The sequence below is a fragment of the Zootoca vivipara genome, chromosome 6, assembly GCF_965207765.1.
Source record: "Zootoca vivipara chromosome 6, rZooViv2.hap1.1, whole genome shotgun sequence".
Lineage (NCBI taxonomy): Eukaryota > Metazoa > Chordata > Lepidosauria > Squamata > Lacertidae > Zootoca > Zootoca vivipara.
The window spans coordinates 54291906-54313545 of NC_142589.1; the positions used below are offsets into that span (position 1 = coordinate 54291906).

The 21640-nt window shown below is 48.1% G+C and overlaps 2 protein-coding genes across 4 annotated transcripts in view; one reads left to right on the forward strand and one right to left on the reverse strand.

Moving 5' to 3' along the window:
* HPCA (hippocalcin) overlaps nucleotides 1-5260 on the forward strand; it is a 27270-nt gene extending 22010 nt beyond the window's left edge. For both annotated transcript variants that reach the window (XM_035119533.3, XM_088672198.1), the window contains 2 exons: nucleotides 2176-2281; nucleotides 3162-5260. In XM_035119533.3, coding sequence (XP_034975424.1) covers nucleotides 2176-2281; nucleotides 3162-3259 — 204 coding nt within the window. In that variant the 3' untranslated portion in view covers nucleotides 3260-5260. The remainder of the gene's footprint in view (nucleotides 1-2175; nucleotides 2282-3161) is intronic.
* On the reverse strand, nucleotides 4722-17600 carry TMEM54 (transmembrane protein 54). Of its 2 annotated transcripts, none has more exons than XM_035119532.3 (6): nucleotides 17326-17600; nucleotides 11663-11856; nucleotides 11053-11112; nucleotides 10050-10238; nucleotides 9497-9631; nucleotides 4722-7506 (listed from the first exon to the last, which is right to left on the reverse strand). In XM_035119532.3, exons 1-6 carry the CDS (start codon nucleotides 17336-17338, stop codon nucleotides 7414-7416), a joined length of 684 nt encoding a protein of 227 aa, XP_034975423.2. In that variant the 5' UTR covers nucleotides 17339-17600; the 3' UTR covers nucleotides 4722-7413. The 2 variants fall into 2 exon arrangements, with proteins under 2 accessions (XP_034975423.2, XP_088528322.1); XM_088672196.1 differs by having other exon boundaries at nucleotides 9463-9631; nucleotides 17326-17544.
* Nucleotides 17601-21640: the final 4040 nt, after the last annotated feature.

The following is a 21640-nucleotide window of genomic DNA, read 5'->3' on the forward strand; positions in this document are numbered from 1 at the left end:
AATATGTTTTATTCACACTATATACAGAGGATCCATAATCACGTCTGTGTTCTCCAGCTCAGGCAGAACAAGACTGTTGCATACTGCAAAACTGAAAGTAAAATAACAATAACATGCTCAGACGGAAGAGATAAAACAGTCTTCCGTTCCCACACTCTTCTCAGACATCTCATGTGATTTATACCAATCACACTATCCAGCATTGGGTACTCAAAATCCTAACATTTGCTAAGTACTCACACAGGGCAATGAAACATGGTGAGGAGGAGGGCTTGTGTCCTACTTTTCCTGAGGTTGCTTGGAAGAGTAGCCACGGAGGCTTCCTTAGAAAAAAGAACTCAGCAGGGACTTCCCAGGAAGCATCTTATGAGGTTATAGAAATGCAACACAGCGGCAGCTGGCCTGGGGAGTCTGCCTCTCTCCAGATGTTGCTGCACTCCAGCTCCCAACATCCCTGAACGTTGACCACGCTGTCTGGGACTGATGGGAATTGGAAATCCCACACAACATCCAGAGGATGTCAGGATACTAGAATTCAGGGTCACTAAGCTCCAAAAGCAAGTCACTTAACTTCACACAACATACAGCCAGCTTATGGAACTCATAGCTACAAGGTAGTGGTGTTTGGTTAGTCACTTATACTGACTGAGGGTTTGGCAAATTCACAGAGGATAGCCTTTCTGTTAACAGGTATCTGCAGAAGTAGTATAGGAGAGAGCAGGGGAAAGTGGATGTCGCCTCCAGGTTCTCCTTGGAAGCTCCAGGGCACATCTGTCTCCAGCTGCTGCAGGATGCTGGTGCAATGCCTGTGTTCTTACTGAATTTCCTGCCTAGCTTTATATTGCCCTCTCCTGGTTGCAGGAGAGTATTGCATGTCTGCATTAAGGGTTGCTGCTGCTGCTGCTGTTAGCCTGGGTCTGCCCTCCTGGAATCTGATCTTGCCCCATGCAGGGCAACCATGCAGAAGGGGTGGGGTGGTAGTGGTAGTGGGGAGACTGACAGAGAGACAGAGACATTTCCCCATCTGTCCTTACAGTTTGTTTTCCTCCCCACTGAATCCTGTCCTCAAATGTTTAGAATTAATTACCAATTTCTCCAACCACGCAATGCACACAGCCTCCTGGGAAACAGCAGGCCTGGGTAAAAAAGAAAAGAACATAATTTTTTTAAATGCTGCTTTTTTATTTAATCAAGTCTGCTCTCCTTTCTTCCTTTTGGCCTTCGAGCACTTGGAGATTGCGCAAACATAGTGGCATTTCTCGTTGACTCTTACCCAGGGGGCCTCCACCACTCCTTAGAGAAGCCCGCCCTCCCTTTGGTCTGGCTGGGGCTGATGGGAGTTGTTAGGCATCTGGAGGGCACACAGTTGGGGAAAGCTGGCTTAGGGCAAGGGATGCTAGGGTGGGGAGAGGATTAGACATGCATTAGATGTGGGAAGCTCCGGAGCAAAACCGTGATACCCATAGCCGAGCAGATGGTGCTAGCAGCTCTTGAGTTACCAGCATCGCCCAGCTTGCCCAGACAATGCTGGGGAGGTCAGAGACTGCTCTGAGGGCCCTTCCCCATCAATCCCTGCAATCTGCACTGTGCTGTTAGCCTGGCACACAGGGAGGCTGCTGCATTTCACACTCTTTCTTCTGACCCATGGCAGGAATCTTTGCACAACCTGAAGATCTGAGATAGGCCTGCCGGTGTGTGCTAGTGTTGCATTGGGAAGGTTTTTGTAGAGTTTCTGGCAGACCTTATCATAGGGGCAGCCAATGTGACGCCCTGCAGATATTTTGGACCACAGCTCTTGTCATCCCCAGCTAGCAAGTCCAATGGTTGGAGATGATGGGCGTTGGAGGGAACCACATTGCCCTGCCCTGTCTTAAAATATGAATTCAGAGATGTTTGGAGTTCTCAGCTGCCTGGAAAGGGCAGCCTTTTCCCCTGTAAATATCTCCCCCCCCCCCGCCTGCCGGCAACAATTTCAGAGGTTTGGGGGCTGGTTGTGACTATGCACTTTTAAGAGGAGCCACTTTCTCCATCCTGCATGGCCTTCTCCTCTTTATTGATCTGCCTGAAAGGCAAAATAGAGCTCAAGAGGGAGAACTCCTTGCTTAAGCTGACCGTCCCCGCAGGGCTGCAGCTCGGGATTTGTGTCTCAACTGGTTCCTTGCTCCTTCTCCGCAGGCCATCTACAAAATGGTCTCGTCTGTGATGAAGATGCCTGAAGATGAGTCAACTCCTGAGAAGCGGACGGAGAAAATCTTCCGACAGATGGATACCAATAATGATGGTAAATGAAAGGAGGGAAAGATTAAGAGGCAACCATCATCCTTAAATCCAGAGCTCTTAGATGGAAAGGCAGGCATGCTGATTAAATATATCAGTTGGGGGGGAGAGAGAGAGTGACAGGAGGATGACCCACACAGTGATTTGGCAAAGCTGGAGGTCAAAGGTGGCGGGAGGCAGGGAAGGAAAGCCGAGATGCCTTCCTGCTGCAAGGACAGGTTTTAGCATCTGCTTTGCATGCAGAAGGTCCTAGGTTCAATCCCGAAGCGCATCTCTGTGTAGGATTGGGGAATGCCCCCTGGTCTGAAGCCCTGGAGAAGGAAGATCTCTTCCTGCTAACTCACCTGCAAGGTGGTTGCCACTTTGGGAACTACCAGTCTAGATGGTTTGGACAACTCCCATCAACCACTGCGAGTGCAGCTGTGAGATAGATGACGGGTAGATGGATGGATAGATAGATAGCTCTGGAGCCTACCTATAAATATAATGCAGCAACCTAAGGAAAGCTAAGCAGGTGCTCAGGTGTGGTCACTGGCTGACCTTGGAATCTTGCCATGGGGAAGAGGTAGGATAATAAACAGTAAAACAAGAGGAGAGGTGACAGGAAACCTCTGCATGCTTCTTGTGATGCTGAAAGATGAAAAGCCAGCCTAAAGAGAAATGTTAACTGCACACTGGGTTGGACAAATTGGACATGGCAAATCTTCAATCTCAGGGAATCCCATAAAAGGTGGGGCTCCTGGGAGTCCTGTGCCTTCTCTGTCACCTGTCGCAGGTATGGGCCCTGATCCCCGGTCTGCCGCAGCCGGTCCTGAGCCCATGACGTTCTAGGCTCCCTTCTGGATGGCGTGTTCATTCTGCTCTCCCCTGTCTCTCCTCCCCAGGCAAACTGTCCCTGGAAGAGTTCATCAAGGGCGCCAAGAGTGATCCTTCCATTGTGAGGCTGCTGCAGTGTGACCCCAGCAGCGCCTCCCAGTTCTGAGCGCCCCCCGCCCTGTCTTCCCTGTGCAGCGGCAGCAGCAGGCGGCAGGACAAGGCGGCTTTCGGAAGCGGAGGCGGCACCACCACCACCACCTCACTTGGCTCACGGTCTCTCCCCTCCCCCAAGGAGGTGACCAGCTTCCCAGTTCTCCCCTTGGGGTAACGGACATGTCCCCAAGGAGGCAAACGGCACTGCCGACGTATTTCTGTCTTCTGACTCACAGGTTTCCTCTCTCCCCCTCTCCTGAACACTGTAGTTGTGTGTGAATGTGACACTGATGTGGGGGTGGGGGGCTCCTGCGTGGTCGGGACAGTGGCAGCAAGAAGGTGGAGCACACAGTCCAGCTCATTTCCTGAGGTGTTGGCATTTGGGTTTTGCAAACTGTTTTCCACACCTGACTGCTGCTTGTGATGCACTATAACTGTGACTGCATGTGTGTGTGTGCGTGTGTGTACGTCCTTAATTACAGGAGCAGAATATGCTGCCTGGGGTCCAGTTCAGCCTCCTGAGAACCTTGCACTGTCTCTTTCTGTAAGGCAAGCCCTCTAGGATTTGGGGCTGCCAAGGGAGACTCTTGGGAAACTGAATGAAATCTCAGAAGGAAGAAGGAGATGGGGGGGGGGTTGTTAAAAGATACGATGGGACAATGAGCAGGACTAGCACTGGTCATTTGCTCAGTACTCTGTGTAGCTGTTGGCTTCTCGACCCTGGCTAGGAGAATATATTACGTATAAAACCGCCGTTGTCAACCTGGTGCCCACCAGATGTATTGGACTACAATTCCCATCAGCCCCAGCCAGCAGTTGTTGGCTGGAGCTCTTGGGCGTTGTCACCCAATAAATCTGGCAGGCGCCAGGTTGGCACAGGCCAATGTAATGTAAGCACAAATATACACGGTCGCATCATTTAGGAGCACCTCTTTCCAGTATAGAGCTAGTATTTTTTCGCCTACACTACATGCAAACCCTGGTTGTTGTCCGATTCACATGGAGCAGTCTCACACTTTTCAAGGGTGCTTGAACGCAAACCAATCCTGTCTCACTGAAAGGTGCTGGGCCTCGATGGCCTTCAGGTGCCCGCAGATCAACATATAAAGAACCTGAGAAGGAATCAGACATTGACAGCATGTAGGGCAATTTATATAGTTGGTTCATTCGTAACCCACACCTTCCTTGTGCGTTTGTTTCAGGAAGGGCAGAGCATCATCCCTGACCTCTGTTCCAAGTGCCACTGAAAGGAATAGCCCAAGCCACCTTCCTTAAGCCTTCCGACATTTGCTGTCTCAGGGGGGCACAGCTTAGAGTACCTGGTGCAGTTGGGGAGAGGGTCCCTTCATCGGACCCTGAAAAGCTGCAAGGGACTCATCTGGGTCTCAAGACTGCCCATAGAGGAACAGCTACAGAAGCCAACCCCTCAACAGCCAAGGTTAGGCATTCACATCCCTTCAGCACTTTCGCATGTCTGTAATTTATTTATCAGTTTTATTTATATCCCAACTCCCTCTCTGAAAGATGTCCAAGACAGGCAGTTATCAACATAAAAACACAACAATCTCCAGTGAATAATAATAATAATAATTAATAATACCCCACAGTCATACAACTCCAGTGTCTACCAATGTCTACCCCCGTCCAATGGCCTGGGCAGATAAAAAGTCTTCAATTTCCTCTTGAGCATAACCAGTTAATCCTTCACCACCATCCTTGTAAGGTAGGCCAATCTTCTCATTCCCTGTTTTACAGATTGAAGGCTGTGAGAGAGCAATGACTCAGTTAAGACCAACGAATGGGTGTGAGATTTGACCCAGTATTAATATGCTCAGTTGGTTAAGAGGCTGGTGCTGATAATGCCAAGGTTGCAGGTTCGATCCCTGTTTGGGACAGCTGCATATTCCTACATTGCAGGGGGTTGGACTAGATGGTCCTCAAGGGTCCCTTCCAACTGTACAATTTGATACACATAGATGGCTCGGATTCAGCTGGCACTAATAAGAGTACAGTACTGAGGCCTCAAAAAACAGACGTGTCGCCCATGTTGCATGTTTCACCATGTGGGGGCGCCAGGCCCCACATTGAACTTCAGTGAGGCAGTTCCTGTTGCTGCATTGTGGGTGAGAGATCAGAAGCAGGCAGCTGGGCTACTGCCTGTGCAGGCTGGCCAGATCTGGCTGCCTCACTTCCCAGCCAAGAACCATGCAGGGCTTGGCCACACAACCCATGGGTGTGTGCTTTGCAAAGAAATAAATGGCAAATCTGGAACCAGGCAATCAAAAGCTGTTCCTTTGCATACATGTGGCCTAGTGAACACCCACCCACATTTCTGCTTCTATGGAGTTCGGCTTTTATTTCTGCTCTTGGGGAGGGCAAGCAGGGAGCAACCATTACCAAGAGCTGAAAGTCCACTTTAAATGAAGGCTGGGGTTCTCAGGGTGTGGCTGGAGACACCGTGGGGAGGGGCTCAGGCAACAGGTATGGCGTGCCCAGATGAACCCCAGCCTACCCAGGAGAACTGTTGCACTAATGAATCAGTCTGCTCCCCACACACTACTCACCCCAATGGTCTTCCAGCTCTGGAATGCCTTTTTGTTAACCCATTCATCTCTAGAAGCATAGAGCATGCCCAGACAACAGCTTTAGACTCACTCCACCCACCACATGTGCACTGAAGTCCATTCTTCCCTGCCCTGCTATTTCAGTGAGTATTTGCAATTGGTGGGGGGGGGGCTCAGTGGACATGGGCTTAGAACTTTAGCAGTAGGTTGGGGAGACTGTGTCCCTGCATGCGTGGCAAGCAGGATTAACTGGGTGAGGAAATGTAAAGGCATCAAGTACAGTGGATGGTACAGCCCACACAACTGTTTCAGAAATGGAGGTCATCATCACAAGCTTGCTGTCCAGCACTAATATCCAAGATGTGATGGAATGTTTTATGCTGTTCTGCGTGGATGAATAGCAGGAAGCTAAAATTGGGGGTTGGCATTCAGAGGGGCCCTGAGAGATGGTGCCCTTTGTAATTGACCCCAAGGCTGGAGAGGAAGCAGAAGGAGCTGTGAGGCAAGAGAAAATGGCCAGTGGGGCAGAAGGTGGTAAGGTTTGGGACCATTTGCCATGGCCTCTGCCAACCTGGTGCACTCCAGATGTTTTGGACTACAACTCCCATCAGCTCCAGCCTCATGCAACCATATGATGCTGAGGCTGATGGAAGTCATAATCCAAAACATAGAGGGCACAAGGTTGGCAGAGACTGATGTACAAGTTGTTTAGCCGATTAATTAGCTGTTTCTTAACCTGTCAGTGGTTAAATTAATGCATTAAATTTAAATTTCCCAATCTTCAATGCAGATGGCCCTTCTAACATACTGAAGGCAGTGTCAGTTTAATTTACAATTTCACAAACAAATGCTACCATGCCTTTTTAGAAGGAAAAGGGCGTCTTCCATAGATCTGTTTTCATTGCCTTCTAAATTAATGCAAAATAGCTTCCAAGAATCAGAGTCTCCCCTGTCAAAATTTGTCCCCCGATTAGTCCAAGGAAGCATTTGTTGATCAATGCCATCCCACCCACCACCCTCCTTCTTCAAAGAGGGCTGTTTGCTCACGACAGAGCTCCAGTCCCCTTTTCTACCTCAGAAACGGCTGAGAGTATTGCCACCCCTCCGCTCCGGAGAAGAATCCAGCTCCACCCCATTGCAGAAATGGAAGCACCAGTCCTTCATCCATCCATCACAGGAGTGCATGCAGGAAGCGGGAGGGGGAAGGGAACCACAGGCATTGTTTGTTTTTAATAGCTTCAAAAATAAAAGGTATTTTTTTGTCTCAGTGCAATGGCCCGCAGAGTCATTTCAGATGCTCACGGGAGCCACGCAGCTCCCTTCATTCCGGAGGAGAGGAGCGCTTGGGGTCGATTTTTCAGCACAAAGCAACCAGAGTGCTAATCAGAGCAGTAAAAGGTTTGTGCCTCGAGGGAGGCCACTGTTCTCCCGCTTCTGGAGCCCAGTTGCTAAGATTTGGGCCTCGCCCACTGCAGAGAGGAAGCACGAGGGGCCACGTCCATGCAGACTGGAGTGAGGCTGGACTGTGAAGCAGAGGAAGATGACACTGCAAGAGTGGAGGTGCTTCCACAAGAGCAGCCGCAATCTGGGCGGCAAGTGGCCTCTAGAGCCGCGCCGTCTCCATGCAGTCCAACCTCAGGAGATTGTGGCCCTCGCAGCTTTCTCTGGTCTCGGGTATGACAATCTGCAAGGAGACCTATAAATCAAAGAGGCCGGAATTAACAACAGTCCAAGTGTGGCAAAACCACTTCATTGCTGTTTCTCAGAATTAACGTGTTGCTGTTTTTATAACCACACAAGGGAAATCTCATGGAAAACAATAGCTCACCAAGGGGGTAAATACTCAAGCTTCTCACATGAGGGAACAGTCATCACATGGCAAACTGGGCAAGGGGGCAGGAGGAGTTCACCAGATCAGGAAGCTCACTTGTCATGACAGTTACCAGTTGTTCACGGGTGGGGGGGGGCAGTTTGTAGATAACAGACGTCTAGATCATTGGACCACATTCCTTTGATTAAAACTTTAATGAGAGTTTGGAACAGATCCCATTGGCATTCATCAGAGTAAATATGGCAGCTAGGTCACCACAGATGTCTGTGATGTGCCGCTGTCTCGTATTTAAACAACTCTGCTGGGCTCAGTTGAAGGTGCTACTTTTTCGGCCTCAGTTTCCCCATGCAAAAAGAGCTTTTAAGCCCTTTGCCTTGATTGCAGGGCAAGACTCACTCAGAACACCAGCTCCAGCATGATAGGGATACTTCTGCAAGATCTTGCAGGAACTTGGGACAGCACTGCAAGAGCATCCCCAAAAAGGCCCACCAAGAGGGCCTTGTGTGCCCCCCCAGCAAGACAGAAAGCTTAAAAACACTCTGCCATTCTTGCATTTCACTTGTGGGACTTCAGCCAGCCGTCCTTCAACCATGTGCGGTTGAAAGAATGCAATTTAAATGTGCATAAGATGCAGTTGTGCTATATCGGTTGCTGGGAATCACAGCAGTCAGGCGCTGCTTTGTGGGCTCCCCAGAAGAGGCAGGATGGCCCCCCTTTGGCCAGATCCAGCAGCCAGGCTCTTATGTGCCAAATCAGGTCACAGTGTCACTGTCCGGGTGGTGTATATGGAGCTGGCACACAGACACACTGGTGCACAAATGATAGAAAGGTTCTGTTATTGGCAGGTATATTGCAAATTAGGTAAGGCCAGAATTAACAAGATGCAAATTTACCAATGAGTTGCAAATTGCTAATTCTTTGACACTGGCCAAATTATTCAGAGGTGGTTCAAAGGCCCCAGAGGGCTTGAATTTGAATATTTGACAAGATTCTGACAGGCGTAATTGGATCCAGGAGTTTCAGGGTCCCAGCTGCATCAGAGGAGAAGGCCAGTATTAAGAGCCTCGGCTGCCCTGCATAATTGCTTTTAGTTTGCAGAGAAAAGGCTCTGCTGCAGACCATTCACCTACCATCTGAAGCTGCCACCATTAATTTGGTGCCCTCTAGATATTCTGGATAGCAGCTTATCATCAGCCTTAGCCAGCACAGCCACCGTCACTGGGACTGATGGGGAGCTGTAGTCCAAAACATCTGGAAGGCATCCAAGCTGGCAAAGGCCAATGTGAAGAATGGAAGCAGGCAACTGACATAACCAGAGGGGCTGGTAGACTCCCACCAGCCAACGAGGCCAGTGGGTTAGGGTTAGAATTGGTGGGGCCCAGCAAACCCTGAAGGGCCACAGATGTTCCCTGCATTGTGGCATTTATTCACTTATTCATTGCATCTATTATACTGCCTTTCTGCCAAGGCACCCTAGGAGGTTAAAAGGGTTAAAACAAATGATATTACATGTAAAGTTGGGTGGGGAAGGGGACAGTCTGGCTAGAGCAGTCCCCAATGTTATCTTCACCTGCCTCCCTTGGTCTCAGATCTTAGATCCTGCCTCCAGTTTATTTGTTTTATTACACAGGTGGGGCACCTCTGGCCCTCCAGATGCTACTGGACTGTCATCAGCCCATCTTAGCCAACAATTGGGGGTTGTAATCCAGAAACTTCTGGAGGTGCAAGGAGCTACAGTATCAGAATTTGGGAGTGGTGGTAGAGTAGAGGAATGGCACACCAAACCCTTCTGCAAAGCACATGATAAAAGGAGACAAGAACCTGAATTAGGAGGGTGGTGCAAGGAGATTTGTACCTTCTTCTTGCGCGTCCGCCTGCGACACAGCCTCAGATTCAGGAGTGCAAGGGTGATCAGGAAGCATCGAATGCTGAAGATGATCTCCACGGCATCCAGGAAGAAGGAGATGCCCCAAAGGACCAAAGCAGAGCTCTGTGGGAAGGGAGGAAAGTGGACCGGGGGGGGGGTGTGGGCTTCACATTTTTGGAGTCAAAACTCAATGCCTCATAGAACCAAGAAGGCCATTTGTAATCAACCCATGCAATCCAGGGCCAGAGCATATCACAATCCCAGGTGGGGCGACAAGGGAATGCAAGAGATGACCCAGCTAAGGTCTTGCATTAGCTGAATGAGGGTGCATGGACTCTAGAGACTTCTGCAAACTGCAGAGGATCCTCAGCAGGAAAAAGGAACAGTGTTAAAGGGCCCCCAGAGGTTAGGAACTAAACCATGCTAGAACCCTAACCCTACACTAGAAGCCTTTTATAACCCCACCCCCTCCATCTTAGCACCTCTCCCATTGCCTCTTCCAAGAGGTCCCTCATGGCAGGAGCCCACTTGGCAGACTTACGTAGACCCGGGTGGGGTCGAAAGGGCACTCGTGCGCAATCTGGATGATCTCCACGTTGGCAAAGGTGCAACGAGCCAGGAGGGATCGCCCGTTGTTGAGGAATGTGAAGATGATAGCGACAGCCAGCCCCACTGAGCAGAACAGCGAGAGGAGGGCACTGCTGACGCTGAGGGAGAAAACGGCCCATCTCTGCAATGGAGAGAACACAGTGGTGGGTCTGCTAGTCCAAAAGGCCAGGCACACATGGCTTGCTGCAACAGGGAGCAAGGGGTCCGAATCCTACCCAAAGTGACCATGGGGAAGGACACTCTGAGGTTGGGGTGAATCATCTGGGAGCTGAGCACAAAGCTCAGGTTTCTTGGACACCCAAAAACTCCCAGGAACATGCAAAGTATTTGTTTCACTGTTGTGTTTGGGCTCCATTCATTCATTTATATATTTCTAAAAATTTGTGGACAGCTTAATCACCACTCTCTCAAAGCCAAGTTGAGATGCCAGGCATTAAACACGGCACACCTCAAAACCTGCAGCCTGGCTTCTATGCCCGTCCCCTCCCCAAGCCAAGGATTCCCACACAGAAATTGGCACAGCCACTATCCCAGAAAGTGGGTCTGCCCCCCCCCCCGGAGCATCCCCAGGAAGGAGTCAAAGAGATTGCAAGGTAGCAATGTGGAAACCAATCGTTCTTGGGTGGGGCTCTTTCCTCCCCCCACTGTTTCTTGAGCTGCAGCCAGCAGGGATATTTTACAACTTCTGAAGCTATCAAACTTTCCATGCCATCATCTCATATCCTGGGTGGGGCAGGCAGCTGAGCTGACAGTAACTTAAGATAGGAGAGTACCTAGCTGGGGGTGGGTCTCATGAAAAAGAGGGTCCCCTGCCTGAAGGTCAAGGCTTCGATAAACAGCTGGGTGTAACTAAGAGCCTTGAAGGGCTCCTCCACTTGGAAACATGACCTGCCTCTTAAGGGAGATGATTCTGCTCCAAGAGAGGGGTTTCTTACCAGTGATTTCCCGGATACATATCTGGAGAGTACAATTGCTGCTATTCCACAGGAGATTGTCTGCAAAGGGGTGACAGATGACAGGAAATAACACACCGTAAAGAGTTTTACAAGGTTACAAGCTGGGCTGTACGTGTGGGAAACCAAATTCCCAAAATCCAAATGGTGCTTTCAAGGGGCCATATGTGCAAATAAAACACATTTGAGAACTTTGCACCATCTATTTGCACGTGGGGGACTAAAGAAGAGGGCAAAAAAGAGTGCTCCCCCAATTTTGGCTCTGCCCATTCCCACGGTAAACCAGAAGCCCCCAACCTCAAACAGAACACAGGTTCACTACCCTAAAAGCACATCATTTCCCCCACCATAAGAGTGAATAGCAACCATTTACTTGTATGGAAGCCAGGAAAGGGGTTGGTTGACTCAGCTACACCATTGGGGGCGGACTACACTGCAAGATACTACTACAACAACTTTTAATTGCTCTCTGCCAACCATATCCCAAACTGGAGCACATTTAGTTCATTTCCTAGAACTTCAAGGGCACCCTCTCTGAGAAGGCGCATCAGTCTTCCCTCCTCCAGCAAAGACCCTGCAAGAAAAGGCGTACCAAGATGGCAGAGATCACGGTCACAATGTTGGAGATGGCGTACTGCAGGGAAATGGTGTCATGCGGGTTGGCAATGTGCCGCAGCACCGTCCCATGGACCAGAGCGCTGGTGATGAAGTTTAGGTGGCCAATGACTATCAGGATGAGTCCTGTTTTCATCAAGAGCTTCTGGGTGCTGCTGGAATCAAGGTGACCTGAAAGAGAGGAAGGCGAGGTCTTTCTTCCAGGACTGAGTCTGGCTCACAAGCCACTGTTTCACCTAGACCCAGAGCATGGAATGTTGCAAAGTAAAACAAAGCCAGAGGAAAATTATTATTTATTTCACCCTTATTGCCCTGCCCTTCCTCCCATTGGGAGCACAATAAAAGCAAGCTAGTTAGAAATTTAAAAAACCTCCCCCTTTCCATGCCAGGCATCATGTCTCCCTCCCCACGCCAGTACTTACCCGTTCTCTAAACCAGGGGTCAGCAAACTTTTTACGCAGGGGGCCGGTCCACTGTCCCTCAGAGCTTGTGGAGGGCCAGACTATATATGTATATATTTAAAAAACCAAATTCCTATGCACAGTGACAGGGGGGCAAGTAGTCCTCCTCCACACATACACACACACACCAGCCACCTTCTCGGTTTGCCGCTTGCCTCATTCACCGAAGGGCTGGCAGTGGTGGCGCGGAACAGGCTTCCTCCCCGCCTAGAGAAAGAAGGCGTTGTACTTACCTCCCCAGGGGCTGCCGCCACCACCGCCACTGCTGCTGCTTCTCGTGAAGTGGGTAGGCAGAGCGAGCTCATCCATTCCGGTCTCTGGCCCGCAGGAGCACCAGGGTGGTGGCAGCAATGGCGACAGGAGGAAGAGACCGAGCAGCAGCGGCTCTGCCAACCAAACCAGGTGCGGCGTTTGATTGGCAGAGCCACCGCCACTCGTCCTCTTCCTCCCATCACCATCGCCGGGAGTCTCGGCTTCGCAGTAGGTTCTGGCTTCGTGGCACGGGCCGGATTTATGAGCCTGGGGGACCGCATCCGGCCCTCAGGCCTTAGTTTGCCGACCCCTGCTCTAAACCTTAGTTTAGAAAGTTCAGGTCCCTATCATCATAATCTTCCCACATAGGGAGGGGAATTTCTTTCAGCTGCTTGATGGCTGCCTTTATTGCCCTTTTCTGCCCCTTCCCCAATTCTACAGTATCCCTTTTGAAAGGTCACAGAACTACTGTATATAAATGGAGGACGCCAAGTGTGGCTGTGCCACAGATTTGTATAAAAGCATCACGTGAGTTGATATAACATGGCAGTTTTATGTTGATCCTTCCCTAAGAATCCCTAGAATGGAATTTCCCTTCCCTCTTGTACGTGAGTGGTACAGCCCAGCAACCCAGTGCCATGGACTGGTGGGCAATAGTGGGTCACCCTAGTCTAGATTCTGATCTGCCTTTGGTGGGAACAAGATGTGCAGGCAAGCAGATTTTTCTTCATGGCGACGAGGCAAACCACACACCACATGTTCAATGCACAGGGCTCAGGATTCCTCAAACTGTGGGCCTCGGGCCACTTTCAAGTGGGTCTCAGTGCCACAGCCTGTGCAGGACCTCCTCACTTGCCTGCCCTGCTAGAGCCTTTGGGCTGGATTGGACCAAAGGCAGCCTCTCCTGCTGTGTAAAGGCGGCCCCTGGGAGACAGAGAAGTTCAAAGGGGAAGAAGAAAGGAAGGTCTCCTTCCTTTGAAAGGGTCAGGGGTGCTGAAGGAAACTAGAAAGTGAGATAAAAGCTTAAGATTGAAAATGCTATTATCATACAACTTTATAGAGCACTTCACAGCTTAAAGCCAACAAAGTGGGGTCCAGGACAAAAGCAGAAGAAAACACAAGCTTCAGAAGCAACAAAAACAATTCAACAACCAGCAAAACAATTTTATTCAATATAAAAATGATAATCCATAAATGGTTGGGGAAAAGCCTTCCTAAATAACAAGGTATTCAGTAGGTGCCTAAACATCAACACACCAGGCGGCTGCCGGATTTCAGCTGGCCATTTATTCCAGAGAGCTGGAACTCAGACACTAAAGGCCTGTTTCTAGTACAGGCTAAATGCAACTCTGGGGCAAATGGCACTCTCAGTGGTGCCTCATCTGAGAAACACAGTTGCTGGGCAGCAATATAGTGGGCGAGGAGGAAATAGATAGAAATAGAGAGAATGGAAATAGAAAGAAAAGAGGTAAGAGGGAAAAGCTGTTATCGGAGGAATAAACACATATAGAAGATCAAGGGAAGAAAGGCACTGGCAGAGAAAGTTTTTTTGGGGGGTGAGGATAAGGCACATGCTGAGTGTGACAGGAAAATGAGTAAAAATACTTTTACTAGTGTGGCAGAAACAAGGGCAGAAGCTATGAAAGGCCCTTTCAACCCACACATTCAAAACAAGCCATGAGGTCCATTTTGTTCCATCCTGCCTTTGTTTGACAACATTTTAATGCCAGTGATTCTGATTCCTATGTTTCTAACCCCTTTCCAAAGCATTTTAATTGTATCTCCTTTAGTTGCACATCACCTTGGGAGGTCTAAGCCCTAAGGGGGGGGGTGGAATATAAATAAATACTTTAAATAAAGAGCTAAAACATTGCAGATTTGGTAGGCTCCTGATTTACAAAGCCTATGCTGTGTTTCAGCTGGAGTTACCACAGACACATACAATATCTCCTGAAAATCAAGATGAAAACAGGATAATTGGAGGGTAAACCATCTCCTTTTAAAGTATTCCAGGGAAGGATCTTGCTTGCTCTGACCGACAGTCCCAAGAGCTGCTGCTAGTCAATGTAGACAGAACTGAGCAAGATGGACCAAGAGCCTGAGTCAGTACTAGGTCCCTGTGTTATGTTCTTATAGCTCAATTGGTAAAGCTTAAAACTCTTAATCTCAGGGTCATGGGTTCAAGCCCCACATTGGGCAAAACATTCCCACATTGCTACGGTAGATGAGCTTCAAAATCCCTTCCAACTCTATAAATCTATTCCTACTGGTGAGCCTGGGGTCCTGCAGATAATATTAGATTCCAACTCCTATCAGCATGGCCAGGGATGATGGGAGTTGTAGTCCAACAACTTCGGTAGAGCCACAGATTCCCTAGCCCTGGGCTACGTGGCCCAAAGGTCTGATGCAGGAGGCTATTGAATGGCTACATCTTGGACCGACTCTATGGTGACACCATGCTAACTCCCCCAGAAGCCTCAGCCAGGCAGGTGGAAGCTTCTGGCAAAACAGTTTTTTTAAAAAAAATCCTGTAAGACTATAGAACAGGTTTTAGGGGACCCACTTTTTGCTGATTTATCACACCATTTGCTTTCTTATGGTGACTTTGTACTTTCATTGTATGTTTGGAGAAAGACAGGATAGAAATGAGACTATAAATCAAGATACACAATGCACTACCATATGCAAAGATATACAAATTGTACTGGAAAATTACACCTTTTCTATTTCCAGCCCCAGTGCATCTTTGCCCATTAACAGCAACCATTTATCTTGCCAGATTGCTGGTGTAGTGCCCAATATACAGAATGATATACATTTTGCTTAATGAAAAATACTGGATATGGGGAGGGAGGGAGCAGCACAATAGGTTAACAGTTGCAAGAGTCAATGGTTAGGAAGGCAAGTTAACCTAACTCAGATGCAGGAACAAGTTTGGAATCATTCTCAATATTCCCCTGTGGTGCTTATCTGTACCTATACAATATTTGCACTGTGTGCATACTTTATTGCTCTTTGGACTGGGGCACAGGGAAGGTCTCTCAGAGGCGTAACTGTAAGCTAGGCCAATGTTGTTCAATCTTGGCTACCCAGGCGCTGTTGTGGACTCCCATCAGCCCCAGTCCCTGAAGCCAATGGGATGATACAAGTTGGCGTTGAACAGTATCTGGGAATCTAAGGTTGAAAAACCATTGGGCTGGGCTGTGTCAGATGGCAGCTGGGAGTCCTGACGAAAGGTACAACTTCTAGACCTCCGGACTTGTCAGGCATTCCAGGCCTCAGAATCAACACTTCTCTTCCAGAAATGGCCGAAGGGAAGGAACCTCAGCTGTGTTGCAGAACAGAAAGATGCAGAGCCACCTTCCACAGATCAAGGCAGAGAGACAGAGAGAGGAGGTGGGGAGACAGAGACACCTTTTCAGAGGGAAAACTTCACACCATTGGATTAAGGGTTTATGGAGAACATTCAGGCATGTTGACTCAAGCGCCATAAGGAAGTCCCGGCAAGGTGGCATTTCCTTTGGAAAACAAGTCTGTGTCTTTAAAGATTAACCACTCGTTAAACAGCAAACAGCAATCAAGGTCATCTTCCTGCCAGAACATCCCAAAGTCTACAGGCTACATACAAGTAGGGTTTTGGGGTGGGAGGAGGGAGAAGGTAAGATTGCAAAGGACATTCAGCATGCTAGTGGTTTAGACTCTTGTTTCTGCTCTTGCAGGTCAATGTGGTAACCGGTGGGGGCAGGTACTTCTCAAGAATATGTTCTGGAAATCATCTTTGTAGACAGGTGATTTCCCAGGGGGCACAAGTGTTTTCTTCACTTGTCAAGATTTCACTTAAGCACCTTAGGGACAGGTGCCTGCCTTTTGGGGCAGGGGGGGATTGTGAAAATTTGTAAAGTCCCATGTGTGCTGATGGTTCCAACGAAAGCTGTTTTTAAATAACAAAAACCACCAAGAGCTGAAGAAAATAGGAGATCAATTTTTATTCTACTAGCCTGCCTTAGGCAAATCACTTTCTCAAACACTATGCCTTGACCTCATATAGTACATGATTCCCCCCCCATATTATATTAATAAATAAAACCATATACCCAGCATGCAGTTTGGGTGGTGTGTGCATGTGCACACATGTATCCAACCTAAAACTTAATTCTCGTTCCAACTCCCTTGGAATGTCAGGTGCCAAAATTAGGACTAGTAAATCAAGATTTAAACTTGAATAAACATTCACACCACAGCAGGGAGGCATTCTGTCGCATGTACACAATCCAAATCGGTTCCATTGCATACACAAGGATCACAATCCTGCCGCTTATTTGTAAAATGAGGGTCTGGAGCTCAACCCTATTTAGAAGTTGCCCTTTCCCACCCCTCACTATGCCCCCTTAAAACCTAGATTATGTGGTGCTGGAGGGTTGCAGCAAACCTGTGTTGCTGGGAATGTTTTGCATGGGTTGAAATTTGCTCAACATTGTCAACTGTTCTGGAAAGCTCCTGCATCTTGAAAGCCCTATTTAAACGAAATAATAGCCATGTCTTTGCCTTTATCCCTGCTGCACAAGCATGGTGTTTAGGCCTGTGATGGGAGAGCTGAACCCTAGGATCCCTTTGGATGCCACAGAACAGCCTTCGCCAATTTTGTGCCCTCCAGATGTTTTGGGCTGCAACTCCCATCAGTCCCAGGACCAGCACAGCCTTGCTGGCTGACACTAATAGGAGATGTAGTCCACTAGCCAGAGGGTGGCCAGGTTGGCTGCCATTGAAGATGCTGAGCCAAATCTCTTAAGCTGCGTTTGGTTGCATCCTGGGACACTTGGCACTGTTGCAAGGAAGCGTGAAGGTACTGACACCTTTCTAGGGAAGGGAAGTGCCAAGGGTCCGCCCTGCCCCGCTTGCCTTTGACTTTGGAGAGGGGCCAACTCACCCAGCCGACACATCTTTGCAGTTTGGGATCAGGCCATCAAAATACATCTGAGTTAAAGTCCTCTGTTCTTGTTGTCTCTGCAGAGCACCTGGGAGCTGGCCTTGTTGCAGCTGCCGCTGCCTTGGCACTTCTTGACCATCCACCTATTTCGCGCTTCTTCTGGCTGCCGCCTGCCTCTCAGCATCAACCCTCCTCCTCCTCCTCCTGCCCTACAACTGCAATTTGAAATCAGCTCTTCCTGTTTGACCAGCTCTCCAGGCTCTAGAACAAAGGGCCAAACTCCACCTTCTCCTTCCCGCAGGAAATGTGATTCACCTCCCAAACCCCACCCACTCTGGAGTTCCTTGCTCCAGCCTTCCTGACTTGCTCCCCAGGTATGTCAGCTTGACTTAACATGCTCAGACTCCAGTGGCTCGTCTGATCTAAACTTCCCACCCTGCCCCCCACTGCATGCTTTTCACTGCAAGAGTTTTGCTATTTATTTCTCTTCCTCCCACCTGCAAAACTTTTGAGACAGAAAACATGGCTTTGAAAAGCTCATGTGCATTCCAAAATAGAATCAGGAGTGTCATTCCAGAGCAGTAACTTGAATATCTTTTGATCAGCCCTGCATTTCAAGGTGCCCAAACTTGCAATTCCGGATGTCACAAATTCAAAGGCAGCAGAGTCAGGTGCACAACAATCTTTCTGCGTGTCTATTCTTAGGGCCATTGGCTTCTTGAATTCACTTTGCTATAGTGCCACCACCATTTGCCAGACAAAAATACACACACAGCAATTTGTAGTTCTTATAGGAGACTACGCAGCCAGCACTGCTCTCACAGAAGCCACTTGGCCTCATCCCTCACACACTCTGGAAAGCCGAACCACAATGCCCACCTTCCAACCTCTAGAAGTGCTTTAGAGTCAGAATTTCTTTGTGATGATTCAGGCAATTTGGTTATTGTAGCACCTTGCACATTTCGTTTCATGCATGTTCTGATTCCCTGGTTTCAAATATTTATGCAACTGTGCTTAGAAGAAACTGCGTATTTACTACTCTTTCCCTGTGTTTGTTGTAAAACATTTGAAAATAATAGCTTTTAAAAGTTAATATGTTTACCAAGAGATACAGGAAGTGTGAGGAGCAAGCAGGCGCACAAACATCTGGTGCTCTTCTAAGGCAATGTGAGCCATACCACTAACAGCAAATGTGCTCTGGTAGTTTCCTAAGGCTGGCTGGCTGGCTAGCTATCTAATTTTATATCACCCTCCATCTGAAGATCTCAGGGCACTTCGCAGCATAAAAATACAATATAAAAACACAAAATACATAATAAAAACAAAAACAACCCAATACCTCCCCCCCAAACTTAAAGGGATGTTTATTAGCCAAATACTTGGTTAAGACTTCTCTTTGTCAACCAACTGGCTCCCAGTATGTTTCCGAGCACAATTCAAAGTGTTGGTGCTGACCTGTAAACTGCCTTGGCCCAGGCAGATACCAGGCAGAGGGCCTTCTTGGTAGTGGCGCTCACCCTGTGGAATGCCCTCCCACTAGAGGTCAAAGAGAACAACAATTACCAGACCTTTAGAAGGCATCTCAAGGCAGCCCTGTTTAGGGAAGTTTTTAATGTTTGATGTTTTGTTGTGTTTTTAATATTCTGTTTGGAGCTGCCCAGAGTGGCTGGGGAAACCCAGCCAGATGGGCAAGGTATATGTATTCATTTGTTTGTTTGTTTGTTTGTTGTTGTTGTTGTTAGAACCTGAACTCGTCTGCTCTGTCTGTATGTCTCTTTTACCCAATTTCAAACTGAGGTGAGTGAAGAGAGAGCAAACCACTTAGGAACATATAGGACATATAGGAAGCTGCCTTATATAGAATCAGAATATAGGGCCAGCTAACTCAGCGTTGTCAGCAGTGACCGGCTCTCCAGGTTTCAAACAAGGGAAATTTCCCTACACCACCTGAAAATGCAATGGGTTGAAACTAGGATCTTCTGCATGCAAGCATGTGCTCTGCCACTGAACTACCCCCTTTGCTTTCTTCCTTTGCTGCTGGCTTTTAGCTTTCCCATCTCATTCACCAATAGGAGAGTCTGGCTTGCACTGCAGATTCTGGGATAATACAGTGGTACCTCCGGTTGCGGACGAGATCTGCTCCAGAGCTCCGGTCGGATGCTGAGGATTCCGCAACCGGAGGGTCTGCTTCTGCGCGTGCTACGGTAGACTGCTTCTGCGCATGCGTGTGCGGCAAAACCCAGGGAAATACTTCCGGGTTTGCCGAATTTGCATCCTGAAGGATATGCAACCAGGGGTGTGTGTATCCAGAGGTACCACTGTACTATCAATGCCCACCAGCTAAGTACCTCCAGCTATTAAGCTGCAACAGAAACCTCAAGAGGTTGCCAATTTTTCACATCACGCAACAGAGACAGAACAGACTCATAGAGCTGGGAAGGACCAAAATGCCTAGTTCCAAGTGTCATCCATTCCCCAAGGTCTCCCTTAGATCTCCAGGCAATCCAAATCACAAGCAGAGAAATTTCAGGTACTCGCGGAGGCCATTTCAGAGGACTCAATAGAGCAAGTGAAGCTGCCTTGCAAGAAAAATGAAAGCACACCATCACCACATGCACATCCTGGTATCAACCAGTCTGGGCTAGAGCGAGATTCCTTCTTAAACACAAGGTAATCAGTGTTTCAATAGGATTTTTTGGCAGGAGCTGCTGAAGGTCAATGGTATTTTGACATTACACTCAGGGAGTCTCCAAATTTCCCACATCCATATTTATAATGTTAATACCATGTTCAGAGGCTACTCACTACCATTCAGCAGCAGAGAAGGGGGGGGGGGAGAGATGAGACTACAGGGCCGCTCTGTCCACTCTGCTTGAAGATTAGCTCCATCAGGCTCCTTCTTCAGCCATTATCTACAGCAACCATTCCACCAGGCTGTAGAAGTGAGACGAGACTGTGGAGCCCCTCAACCAGCATTACTGGAAGACAAGCAACTTTTGGTTCCTCTTCTTGAAATATTTTCATTTTAGCTGGCCAGTTAAAGGAATAAATAGCACCTGAGTTTACTTTTTTCCATCCTCCTTTCCAGTCCGTTTTCCTTTTGAGTCGTGTATTGAGATTGCAAGCCTGGGGGCAGGGACTAACATTTGTTAACTGCTCTGGGAGCCTTTTTGGGGTGAAGAGCAGGATAAAAAAGATTTAACACAGAATCATTCTCTGTCATGTGAACTTCCTAGAATGATTTGGCCACCACTGTGGGAGATAGATATGAACTGGTCCAGCAGTACAGATCCTGTGTCTTATTTTCTCACCACCCATAGGCCTGCTATCAGTATTCCAGCTGTGTGTGGGTTTTTTGAGAACTTTCATTGTAACTTTTGTATTATCTTCTACATGCCACCATCACTGGTATGTCAGGGACACATAGCCAATTATTCACATCACCAGTATCCTAAACTGACAGTCATTCATTACTAGGTTCAACTCAGATAGCACCCCATCCATTTCTGTACAGGACTACCAAAATGGTGCTGCTCTGTACTGCTGCTCCTTCTCTTTCTAATTTTAGAATGGAGCAGTAATGACAGCTATTTCCTCTCCTTGATTGCACTTGTTTTAACTGCTCTGCTCCAGAGCTCATTAAGGAGAAAAATGCTGAAATATTTAGAAATTCAAACAGCAGTTTAACAGTTGGGCATCTTGTATAAGGCTACAAGAATAGAAGTGTAGGAAAATTTGGCTGTAAAGTGCTTCAGTCATGAATTTTGTATTGTGGAGGCAGCATTCACAACTAGCCCTTGAACTGTAGTGCAAGGAGGATGCAGGCTTCAGGCCGGGTGCAGGTGTCTTGTCCTGTGCACACAAAACTTTGTATACCAGATACCAGAAACTGCCCAGGCAAAGAGAATGGGTTTTGGTTACTGAACAGTGTACTGTACAGTATTGCTGAACAATGTCAGAGCAAGTACATGGTACTGGATCCTCAGAATGAAAGTATTAGTCACATTTTAAAGACATATAACCTCCCAAACATGGAAAGCTAGTTTTATCAGGAGAAAGTTTCCACTTCCTACATGCAGGAAATGTTTGACACTGGGGAGCTTTCAATATAGAAAACAAACCCACATAGGCTTGAGGGGACTGTACCACATAGTATTCCTACATATTTGGATCTCCACTTTGCCCTCTTAGAGGCATTCACTCTAAACACCTCTGCATGAAGGGTTAAGTGTGTGTGTGTGTGTGTGTGTGTGTGTGTGTGTGTGTGTGTGCATGCATGCACGCGCATAGAAGAACAAAACTGCTTATACAGGAT

Coding starts and splice junctions, on each gene's coding strand:
- TMEM54 (XM_088672196.1), bottom strand. Junction 10,239..11,052: donor ATGTATCCGGGAAATCACTG/GTAAGAAACCCC, acceptor TCTCCATTGCAG/AGATGGGCCGTTTTCTCCCT. Junction 9,632..10,049: donor TCGACCCCACCCGGGTCTAC/GTAAGTCTGCCA, acceptor CCCTTCCCACAG/AGCTCTGCTTTGGTCCTTTG.